This window comes from Arachis hypogaea, chromosome 11 (genome assembly GCF_003086295.3).
Source record: "Arachis hypogaea cultivar Tifrunner chromosome 11, arahy.Tifrunner.gnm2.J5K5, whole genome shotgun sequence".
Classification (NCBI taxonomy): domain Eukaryota; kingdom Viridiplantae; phylum Streptophyta; class Magnoliopsida; order Fabales; family Fabaceae; genus Arachis; species Arachis hypogaea.
In genome coordinates, this window is record NC_092046.1 from 62,639,314 (window position 1) to 62,652,048 (window position 12,735).

The 12,735-nt window shown below is 34.7% G+C and overlaps 1 protein-coding gene across 1 annotated transcript; it reads right to left on the reverse strand.

The window, feature by feature from the left end:
• Positions 1–3,282: 3,282 nt before the first annotated feature.
• Positions 3,283–8,686, reverse strand: LOC112721984 (FAM10 family protein At4g22670). Its single transcript, XM_025772974.3, has 11 exons — positions 8,262–8,686; positions 8,115–8,154; positions 7,854–8,009; positions 7,640–7,727; positions 6,078–6,158; positions 5,916–5,980; positions 5,387–5,527; positions 4,789–4,905; positions 4,432–4,635; positions 4,267–4,324; positions 3,283–3,729 (listed from the first exon to the last, which is right to left on the reverse strand). Exons 1-11 carry the CDS (start codon positions 8,369–8,371, stop codon positions 3,632–3,634), a joined length of 1,158 nt encoding a protein of 385 aa, XP_025628759.1. The 5' UTR covers positions 8,372–8,686; the 3' UTR covers positions 3,283–3,631.
• Positions 8,687–12,735: the final 4,049 nt, after the last annotated feature.

The following is a 12,735-nucleotide window of genomic DNA, read 5'->3' on the forward strand; positions in this document are numbered from 1 at the left end:
CCCAATGAATTCCCCATTTCTGATCTATCACTTCTCTTTACATTCTGCAATTAAATTCATGCAATCACCCCGATCCCTTTTTAATTTCAGCAATTTAGCTTCTCGCTCTTTAATTCATGCAATTTTACATTCTGCAATTCTCATCTAAATCTTGATTCCGCTCAACTAGAACACACTTCTAATCCGAATTGCTCACTCAACCAATCCTTGTGGGATTCGACCTCACTCTATTGTGAGTTTTTACTTGACGATAACCGGTGCACTTGCCGGAAGGAATTTTTGCCGATCGTGCAATTTCTTAAAATCGTAGCATCAGCCCCCAAACCGAGGTTGGGAGATTTGTTCTCATAAGCAAGGGTCTAGCAATTAATTGGAGGCGTTTAATAAGTGATTGTGCTAACCCATTTTGTGTGAACATAAGCTACTGGATGTTCAACACTTATTCCATTAGCCATACAATAAGCATCAAAAGCTTGGGAAGTAAATTCACCAGCATTATCAAGACGAATTGCTTTGATTGGATTTTCTGGAAATTATGCTTTTAATCGCATAATTTGAGCCAGTAATCTCGCAAACGCCAGGTTGCGAGAGGACAATAAGCACACATGTGACCATCTCGAAGATGCGTCTATCAGGACCATAAAATATCTAAAAGATCCACATGGTGGATGAATAGGTCCACATATATCACCTTGAATCCTTTCTAGGAATTCAGGGGACTCAAATCCAACCTTTACTGGTGATGGCCTTAAAATTAACTTCCCTTGAGAACATGCAGCACAACAAAATTCACTAGTTTTAAGAATCTTCTGGTTCTTTAGTGAATGTCCATGGGAGTTTTCAATAATTCTCCTCATCATGGTTGTTCCCAGATGACCTAATCGACCATGCCAAGTTATGAATTCATTTGGGCTAGTAAACTTCTGGTTTACAATGGCATGTGATTCAATTGCACTAATCTGGGTATAATATAACCTAGATGAAAGTGAGGGCAACTTTTCTAATATAACTTTCTTATTTGAATCATGAGTTGTGATAAATAAATACTCATGATTTCCCTCATTCATAGTCTCAATATGATATCCATTTCGGCGAATATCTTTAAAGCTCAACAAGTTTCTTCGAGACTTGGTAGACAATAGTGCATTATTTATTATGAATTTTGTTCCTCCAGGAAACAAAATTATAGCTCTTTCGGAGCCTTCTATCACATTGCCCGAGCCAATAATAGTATTAACATATTTTTCTTTTGGCACAAGATGGGTAAAATATATATATCACTTTTAAGAATAGTGTGCAAACTTGCACTATCCGCAAGGAAAATATCTTCAGAATATGTCCTTGCCATTTTTCTTCAAAGACAAATGATAATAATAATAAAATGAGTAGAAGTACATACACAGTAAAATTATTCACATGAATACTTAACAAACACATACACATATCAAACTATTCCATCATTGATCAAATAGCCAATATTTCCTTCAGAATCCTTAAAGAAATTAGATACATCATAATGAGTGGTGGAATTTTCATCATTTGAAACAAAATTTGTTTCCTTTCCTTTTTCATCCCTTTTTAAGGATGCTTGATAAATATCAACTAGGTGCCTTGGGGTACGACAGGTACGTGACCAATGACCCTTTCCACCACAACGGAAGCATTTATCCTCGATTGATTTACTTTGCCAAGTATTTCTTTCTTTATCCTACTTCTAGTGAGATTCTTTCTTGTTAACATAATTTCTTTTCCTTCCATAATTAATTTTTTTTTTGCTACCAAAGCCTTGACATTTACCTCTTCTGGGGTTATGATTTGCCGCATTTGCTTCAGAAAATGGGGTGGCACCAGCAGAGCGCGTTTCATGATTTCTCAAAAGTAGCTCATTGTTGCGTTCAGCAACAAGAAGGCAAGAATTAGCTCAAAAAAAAAATTTAAATCCTTTTTCTCGATTGCTACTGCAGGAGCACATTCGAGGCATGGAAGGTCGAGAAAGTTTTCCCTAACATATCGGGCTTGAGGAAGTATCACATGATTGTACCTTTCTTCAAGGTCTTTCCACAGATCTGCAGGATCTTTTAATGTGGGATATTCATTTTTCAATCATACGTCAAGATGACGATGAAGGAAAATTATGGCCTTGGCTTTATCCTTCTGGGATGTATTATTTTTAGTCTTAATAGTATCTTCAAGATCCATTGAATCAAGATGGATTTTAACATCTAGTATCCATGATAAATAATTATTTTCAGATATATCAAGAACATTATATTCAAGATGAAAGAATTTTGACATAATAAAAATTTGTTACCTGAAGTCTTCCTAAAACTTTGTTAGAGATTCATGCTGATAACGTGATGTAAAATAAATAAAAAGTGTACTAAATATAAAATAAAGATGTTTAAATAGAAGACTCTAATATTAATATTAGCCAATATAATTAACTCAATAAAGCTAATTTATATATGTCTACTAATATATATATATATATATATATATATATATATATATATATATATATATATATATATATATATATATATATATATATATATATATATAGCAACTTATTATAAGAGATTATAAGAGAGAAAGAAGAGAACAATATATGAGAAAGAGTAATTATTATTATTGATGTATATTGTTCTTCAGTCACTTCTCTATTTATAGGCAAAAAGAGTTTTACATTCTCAACTTCATTAATTCTAGTTTGCATTGAGTCACTTTGAGTCACTTCTCTATTTATAAGCAAAGAGAGTTTTACATTCTCAACTTCATTAATTCTAGTTTGCATTGAGAAGTTGAGTAATTTAGTATCAAGAACAAAAACAACCGCCCATATTAATGGACATCACTTTGACTATTTTATTCTTATCACAATATGTTATAAATAACTTTCGTTTTACAATGTCTAGGTCGAATGCTTCATGACAAGGATGCACATCGCTAGAGATTTCTTGTTGAAAAAGCACATCGCTAGAGATTTCTTGTTGAAAAATTTGCTTTCTGTTTAGGAGTGATTTTCAAACTGCTTTAAAATTTGAGGTGGTAATCGTGGGTTCTCCTGCTCTCCAACTAGAAAAATGTCAGATGAATATTTTTTATAAAATAAGTAAAATTATTAATTACTTAATATTTCTCATTTTGTTCTTACTATTAAATGATTAACAATTCTTTTGGTATGGACTAATTCTTCCTACCTTCTTTTAATTCAAACAGAAACATATAAATCGCACGTCTTTAGGTATCTACTGCCATTTTCTCCTCATATACGAAACAAAATGTTAAAAACTACGCTTAATTTTTTTTTTTTTCTATTTTCTTTTCATAAAAAAAGGGGGGGCACGAGATGGAGCCCTAAAGTCGACGTCTAACACATCCCCCAACCCCACTTTTTTCCTTAAAAATGAGATATCTCGGCTTTTATCATTCAAATTCTCTAAAAAAAATTACAGTGCTGGTGACAATTACCACAACTAGTAAGAGCTATAAACATCTCAACTTAAAACTCGTACTTACAAATGACGAGAGATTTATGTAATTCATGAAAACGCAAATAAATACTAAATATGCAAGACAAGAGACCTGAAAGACTGAAAAATAAGATAAAGATGTTCACGTTCGAAGTTGTTTAATTGGGACCTCCAAATTTGCTCATCATTTTCGCAATGACCGGAGCCACCTTGGGATTTGACTGATGCTTAGCCAAGTTAGCAGGGTTCTTCATAACTGCAATCGATCCAACAAGTACATAATGTTGCCATCAATGAATATATACATATAATTGAAAGGAAAAGAAGATAAAGCCCCATTCCCCAAAATGAAAAAAACTAACAGAAGTTGATTTAATTTGTTTTGAGCACAATTGTCAAAAGGCACATGAAAAGGAAATGATGATATCTTGATAAAATTAACTGGACCCTGTGAGTCTATGACTACATCGTTTAACCACCATCTATTCTTCCTCATCATTCCACATCCCCAGTCTTCGAATAAAGTTTGATGTTTCACAAATATGCAATTCTATGAACAAATTGACAAAATCTAAATCTTCATAATCTATATTCAAAACATGACATATGAAGCAACCCAATAGTTTCCTCAAGCTACTACAAATAACTACATGGTCATCAGATTTAGTTTGGTCAATTCTGCCAGCAACTTACGAAATCCAGAAAATGCTTGGACACATATCAAATATAAAGAAACGAAAATACAAATTTAATAGGAAAAGAAATGAGAATATATGTCAAAGCCAAAGATTACCGTCTTGAAGTGCAGCCATGACCTCCGGATCACTAAATGCCGCCATTAGCTCAGGGTCCTGAAATTTGTCGATGTACATTTAATATTAGAACAAGAACATAAAGAGTGTTTTTCATTAAGCACTTTACATAAACAACATATATCCAGATACCCAGCTATACTTACATTCAAGATTTTGCTAAAATCAACATTTCCAGGCACTCCACCTGCCATTCCTCCCGGGAAACCTCCCGGCATCCCTCCTGGGAAGCCTCCCGGCATCCCTCCTGGGAAGCCTCCCGGCATGCCTCCTGGAAACCCACCAGGCATGCCTCCGGGGTTTCTACTGGAAGATGATTGATCTTGCTTCTTAGCCTTCTCATATGCAGCCTACAAAAATACACAGTATGTTAGCAGAATGCCAAAAGCTAAATTACATGGGATTACATAACATGGCATGCCTTTCTTGTGATAGACAGCAAGTTACCAGCATGCCAGCAACTAAAATACATGGAATAATGCATCCATATCAAAATTGAGAACCTGAGCTTCAGCACGACGTCTTTGCCTCTCACGCTCAAGTTTTTTCTCCGCTCTTTCCTTGTGCAGCCTTTCATACTTCCGTCGGTGTTCCTCAATCTTGTGAGCATTTGGTTCCACCTAATCCAGAATTCGCAATAAGATCCCAAAGCAAAAGCAACCATTTATATAAGACAGATATTCAGAATACCCCAAATGATTTGATACAATTCACGGCATTCAAATTACAATAAACGATGTCAACCATTATCTCCTATTCAACTATTTTCTAGTCAAGATAAAACTAATTTTCATGTTTTATAAACTTCTAATGGATCAATGTTCTACATTCTAAGATATCTCTTTTATAAATGTAAGTCATTTCAATTATTCGATTGATTTGAATATTCAGGCCATATCAATGTTGTATTTCACTGATATAAACAACCATAATCAAACTTATCTGTGTCCGATATTTCTTTTAACTTGAGGTGATTCTAAACTCATTGAGGTGGGATTTTCTTAAAATCAATTGAGTATCTTATTATATTTATTTGTAGGTGAAGTAAATAATAGATTAGCAAATCTCATTCAGCTCATACGAAAGGACCACAGAACAAACCTTCTTAAGTACAGCACTTATTTCCTCATCATAATCAATGTTTGAAGCCACATGAAGATCCTTTGCAGCCTCTTCCCACTGACCAAGCATTGACCGTGCTATACCACGCGACTTGTAGCCTTTAGCAGAATCGGGATTGATCTGAATGAAGACAAATTTTAATACATACAACATAATGCATGTAAAAGTACTGCCAATAAAAGACAACATATGGGTTATGCATTATGTACGTAGAATAGGAAATCATGTCGTGTTATGTTAGTATAAATTCATAATGTTTCCAAAACCAGCTGTCATTCAAAAAATTTTTTAAGGAAACGCAAAAGGGAGTACCATGCAAAATAATTTAGAAAAAAATAATTGCAAATCAACCCACCACACCTTATATCTAATACTAATCACTTGGGTATATTTGGAAACTATAAATTTTCCAAATACATTCACCGAGTACATTCATAGACCTATTTTAAGTCAAGTAAGGATATGATTCTGTCCATCAATCTGTGATACTAAGCGGAAAGAATATAACCTGCAAAGCAGCATTTGCATCACGGATCGCAGCATTTGGTTTCTTCATCTTGATGTAAACACTGGCTGTAAATGATCAACAAATATATAAAAGAATTAACAGATATCACATACTTATAAGAACAAACAAACAGATCATGTTGTAAAAAGGACCAAGTCATACCTCTGGTGGCATACATTATGGCAGATGTAGGATTAAGCAAGATTGCCTCCGTCAAGTTCTCAATTGCCTCCTCGAACTTGCCTGCATTAGAAAGATATGATATTAAGATTACTGCTGCATTACCAAACAAGCCTATGATTAATTCTCAAAGAAATAAACATTTCCAATGCTATATAAGACATAATAACACTAGATAGTTTTTCAAAGTTTAGACCACTGAGAGATATAGAAATTATACTGTTAGATTTATTTTGAGATTTTGCAACTTACCAAATTTACTACCCGTAACATAACTTACTAGATAAGAATTTTTTATCCATTCTAGAAATTGTGGAATTAGGCAAGTGTGACCAATCCTCATTAAATAGGCCTGTTGTTTGTGCTTCCTTTTGCCCTTCTTTTTCACATGATTGTTTGGTTCGTCAAATTCACAAGTGGTGTGATCAACGAAAGAGAGTTGCCATCCCACAAGGAAAGAGGGTAACATTGTCTAACAATACCATTGCAACCTACTTTTATTAGGAGGGTGCCACATTATAATCTAGGGTTATATCTACAGTTGCTGGACCAATAAAATTTGAAATGTTGCTCTTTGATGAGAACAAAAGCACTACATGGCAGTGACTATCCATGATATGTTTGTTAACAAGGTCTTATGTTAAAACTTGAGCTGTGGAAGGTTGCCAAGAAACAGAAATGGTGAGAGAAGAGAGGCAGGGAGAAAGGAGTTATAACGAAGCAGATTTAATTGCTGAAGAAGAATGAAGAATCACAAAAAATAAGTTCAGTGCAGGTTCATCTAAGAGAACTAACTCTGGGTTAAAATCAGCTACAACTTTCTAACTCAACTCTAACAGAATTCTAACTATGGTAAGTTAACAGCTAACAAACTAACTAATCTAACAGATTGCTATAAATATAAGAGCTAAGCTGGTGAGCCGGCACTATATATCAACTAACATCTTACGAAGAAGATAATTTATGCATGCATGGATGGATACTTCCTCTCTTAATATAATAGCTAAGATTCAAACAAAGTCCATGATCATGGGATTATGGAAGACATTCTCTTTATACAATGAACCATCTCAATAAAGATGAAATAGATCCAAAAAGGATTCTTATCCAAGCAATTATGAGCACTGTAAATGTTGGTTCATCAAGTTGATGAAATAATCCTTCAATACCTGCTTTCCTAGTGTACAGTATTGAATACAGACTTAAATAGGAGAATGCACTTAAAAGCTACGATAATGTGTAATCGTTGGACTTAGGAGATTCATAAAAATATTACTTTTTCAAGATACAAAATTGAAATTTTATTTTAATGTAATATTTAACTAGATCTTTAGGAGATTCAGAAAAATATTACTTTTTCAAGATGCAAAATTGAAATTTTATTTTAATGTAATATTTAACTAGATCTCTACTTATTATAAAACAACTAGATAAGTCGTTTTTAAGAAGTTGAAAAACTTGAAAAAAATCCTTTTTAATTTTATTCAGAATAATACATTAAAATGAGCTCATTATCCACTTCAAATTTCACAATGGAAAATTACCTTCAGAAATTGCTTCCATGGCTTTAGCTTTGGCAGACTGCGCAGCATCACGATTCTCTTCAGTGACCTCAACAGAAGCGTCTCCCATCTGAAACATCACATCACACCCATTCACCTCATTAAAAACCCTAACTTCAGTGTCACAAACATATTATAACAAAAACAGAGACATTAATAATATTTTAAAAGAAAAAAAAAAAAAAAAAAAGAAAACCTTCTGCGGAGGATCATTGTCAGGCTCAACGGTTTCACCCTCGAGCTCAACATCAGATTCAATAATCTCGTCATCTTCCTCCTCTTCTACTTCATCCACCTTGGGTTGTTCCTCGTCTCCAGCATCCTCAAAATCATCATCACTCTCCGCATCTCTCTACACGCATTCATATGTCAAACCATGATTTCAATTTTTCTCCGGAAAATTCATAGAACAGAAATGGAATAAACGTTGATTCATAATAATAATAATACACGGTACCGATTTGGAGTAAGCAGATGCTGGTAGCTTCGCTCCGAGGCTGCAGCGAATGACAAACAAAGAAACGAATCAATCAGAGGGTAAGTGATTAAGTGTGTAATTTGAATTGGAAAGCGAGGGATAGAATTGGAATTTTGGGGGATTTACCTTTCGAGGTAGTCGCGGAAGAAGGAGAGGGAAGGATCGGCGAGGACGGAAGGATTGGACTTACACTGTTCGATGAAATGCTTCAATTGGTTCAGCTTCGAAGCGTCCATTACTCTTTCAATTTCTCCTTCTCCTCCACTCACACTCTAACTACTGCTACTCAAACTCAAACTCAAACTCAAGCTCTGTGCGAAGCTTCGCGTTGTGTTGTTTTGTTTTCTAAGGTTTTCTCTTACTGTGGGCGCTAACCCTGGGGTCTCTCTTTACTCGCTTGACTTGTGAGTTGTTCGGAATGTGTTTGACGAGGTTATTCTAGTACCTTCTACTTCTAGTGGATATGCATTGTGTATTTTATTTTCTTTTAACCCGATTTCGAAACTTAACTCCTCCTATCCAGTTTCCACTTTCAGAGCTAAATATTTGATGGTCCGAGAATCTTTAGACCATTTAATTTTAATTATAAATTAATTTTATATATTTTATTTAATTATAAAAATTATTTTTTATTTTATAAATTATTTATTTTATCAATCATCTATTATATTTATTAACAATCAAAAATAAAAATAATAACGAATTAGATCTTTCATCGATCGTAATAAAACTTTTGGCCATTCCAATGCATTAAAAGTTTATATTTGATCCGTGACGTTCGTAATGAATTATAAAATCGTGTTTCCTTAAAAACCAATCGATTGGATTACAGTTTATCACAAAACAATCGATTGAAAATTGCAAGGCAGATTTTCGCATAAATCAATCCATTGGTCATATGACCCAATCGTTTGAACGATGAATAAAAAGTGGATTTTTATAATTCAATATATTGTTTATACTCTCCAATCCAATCGATTGAATGCTTGAAAACAACCTGATGTCTCACAATTCAATCGATTGGTTTTGTTACTCAATCGATTGAATTCACCAAAACAATATGGATTTGCCAAATTCAATCGATTGGTTGTGCAACCCAATCGATTAAAGTGTGTACTACGCCTATTTCAATCTTGTTATCGTTTTTAGAAATTATCTTGTTATTCATCTATCTTATCTTTAAAATTCTATCTTCTATTTTTAAGGTTGTATTTTGATTTAGATACTCTAATCTTATCTTTTTCTTAATATTAACATTATAAATTGGTGAATAATTCATCACCAATTATTCAATCCCACCATTGAAATCGTGTATCATTCTCTTTGATTATTAAAAATTTCATTGTTTTTCTTTCGAACATCTATCTACTCAATATTCAATTTTTTTTCATTCTTTATCCGTCTATTTAATATCCACTATTTGTTCATCGTTAATTGACAATCACCGTTACAGCAATCAGCAAAGGTCCAATCAATTTTTTTCATTGTAACAATCCATCGTTTTTTATTACAAAATCGAGGTTAGTGAATAGAATCTCTAATTTTACAATTATTCGTTTCGATACTTTATTCATGAAATTGATTGTGTAATGAAAAAATATTTTTTTATCTTTTATTAATTCACAGACATTGAGAAATATTAAAAAGTAAATAGATGTTATTATTTTTTATTATTAATTAGCTAGCAATCAGGGACGGACCTAGAGGGGCGAGTAGTGGCCTGGACCCCCCAAAATTTTAAGAAACTATACTTATATATAAGATTTGTGTTTAAAAAATAAAAAAAATATTATGTAATTTAATAATTTTATATGTATTATTTTTCACTATGTAATAGATCTATGTCTTAATTGTTTAATTTAGGGGTAAGTACGATTTTGGTCCCTTAAGTTTAGTGCCAGAATCGAATTCGTCCCTCTTGTTATTTTGCCATTAAAATCGTCCTTAATGTTTTTTTTCGTATTAAAATCGTCCTTTTTATTTTTTTTGGACAAAAGTACCCTCACCACTACCAACATAATTACTTCCTCCACCACCACCACCACCAACACCAACACCACCGCCACAACCTCCACCAACACCACCGCAGCACCACCAGCACCACCATCAACGCTGCCGTCGTCCCCCTCCCCCTTTCCCTTCCCCTTCCCCTCCCCCTCCCCTCCCCCTCCCCGTCTTTCCTTCCCAGCACCCCCACCCCCACCCCCACCCGGCGTCACCCCCCTCCCCGTCTTCCCTTCCCAGCACCCCCACCCCCACCTGGCGTCACCCCCCTCCCCGTCTTCCCTTCCCAGCACCCCCACCCCCACCCCGCGTCACCCCCCCTCTCCCCGTCTTCCCTTCCCAGCACCCCCACCCCCACCCGGCGTCACCCCCCTCCCCGTCTTCCCTTCCCAGCACCCCCACCCCCACCCGGTGTCACCCCCCTCTCCCCGTCTTCCCTTCCCAGCACCTCCACCCCCACCCCGCGTCACCTCCCCCTCCCCGTCTCCCCCTCACCCAAATCAACAAATCAGAAACAGAAAACAACAATAATATTCCACAAATCATCAACAAATCAGCAACAACAATAATAATAAGAAGAAGAAGAAGAAGGGAAGAAGAAGAAGAAGAAGAAGAAGAAGAAGAAGCAGAAGACGAAGCAAGAAGCAGAGGCGACGAGCAGCAGCGGCGAGGCGGCGACCAGCAGCGGTGACTGAAGCACGAACGGCGGCGACAGGGTCTGACGGCAGCAACGTGAGCAGCTCCCTCCCCGGCGCCATCCCCCTCCCCCGCTCCCTTCCCCTCCCCTCCCAGGCGCCATCTCCCTCCCCCCTCACCCACCCACGCGTTTTCTTCCCCCCTCTCCTCCCCAAACGCGTTTTGTTTTTTTTTTTTTAATTTTATAATTTTTATTATTAAAATAGGAATAGGGGTAGTTTAGGTATTAAATTAAAAATTTTAATAAAAAGGACGATTTTAATACGAAAAAAAACATTAAGGACGATTTTAATGACAAAATAACAAGAGGGACGAATTCGATTCTGGCACTAAACTTAAGGGACCAAAATCGTACTTACCCCTTTAATTTACTAATATTTTTACCTAACTAATTTAATATCATACCTCAAGTCTTTGTACCTTTCAAATTAGTGTTTATATAATAATTTCTATATTTATTTTTTTAAAAAATCATTTATTTTTTATATTAATATATTTAACATTCATATTTTTATATTAATAATAACTTAAGTAGTTATGTTTTGGTAATCACATTATTTACTGTAGATATTATTTTCTTGTAAAATATATTAATTCTTCTTCTAAATTTACGTTGGTAAAAGAAAAATTTTATAAAGATATCGTACATCTTGTATTCTATAAGGGTACCGTGTCTTTCAAATAATTAATAATTTATAATTTATTTTCAAATTTTTTAAAACTTTTGAAAGAATGAATTTTAATTAATAAGATATGGGGTAATTTTTAGCAAATCTCGTTATAAATTATTGGTATTTTATAAATTTATAATGTACAATTGATATTGTTATATTTTATTTATGTAATTATCATATTAAAAATAAAATTGTGGAAAAAAATTACAATTATATGTATCTTAATAAATCTGTTAAAAAACTAACTCCAAAACTATATGTTAATTATTTTTATAGATTAAAAAATATATATATAAAAATTGGCACCTCCATATTAAAATTCCTGGATCCGTCCCTGCTAGCAATATTAGAATTTATCTATTTTATGTAATGTTATAAGACGGAGTGTACTGAATTTTTTTTTTTCATTGGACATTTTTAAGATGTCAGGTATATTTACGGACAATGAGATGAATGAGCAATACCAGGAGGACGATGACTTTAACCAACAAGAAGAGCTAGTAAGTGACCAAGATATGATGGATGAACAAAATGAATTCGAACGAGATTTCGGAGATGAATTTACTGAGGGAGCGTATTTTTCTGAATCTGATCAATCAGAAGATATCCTTGAAGCTGCTTATGCGGTTGACTCCGTGCAAGACATTACAACTTTGAAATTTAGTGAAAATTTTGCGGAGGAAATTGGCAAATATCACTTTTCTACTTTGCAGCTTGCATTTGATTTTTATCTGAAGTACTCAAAGTCGAAGGGTTTTAGTGCAAGGAAGAGCAAGACCTTCAAGAATAGTATTGGCGAGATTTACAAACAAAAGTTTTTATGTCATAGGCAAGGATTCAGGGAGGAGAAATATTACACGATGGAAAAAAGGAAGAATGAGCCTAGATTAGAAACAAGAACTGGATGTGAAGCCCGAATGGATGTTAAATTTGTACCAGAAACTGGAAGGTGGCATATCTTTTATTTCTTTGACGAACACAACCATGATCTATTAGATACACAATTCAGTGCTATGTTTCCTGTCCACAGAAAAATGTCAGAGGCAGATATTATGCAAATGATGAACATGCTAAAGTCAGGGATTAGCACTTCACAGATATTTGGTCTTCTAGCTAGTCAAGCAGGCGGGTATGAATTTGTTGGCTATGGTCCCAGAGATATGTACGATGAGATTGCTCGGCAAAGGCGTCAAATTCCTGGTGATGCAGCATGAGTGTTGAAGAAG

Coding starts and splice junctions, on each gene's coding strand:
- LOC112721984 (XM_025772974.3), bottom strand. CDS start 8,371: ATGGACGCTTCGAAGCTGAACCAATTGAAGCATTTCATCGAACAGTGT. Junction 5,528..5,915: donor ATGCAAATGCTGCTTTGCAG/GTTATATTCTTT, acceptor GTCTTCATTCAG/ATCAATCCCGATTCTGCTAA. Junction 4,636..4,788: donor GACGTCGTGCTGAAGCTCAG/GTTCTCAATTTT, acceptor GTATTTTTGTAG/GCTGCATATGAGAAGGCTAA.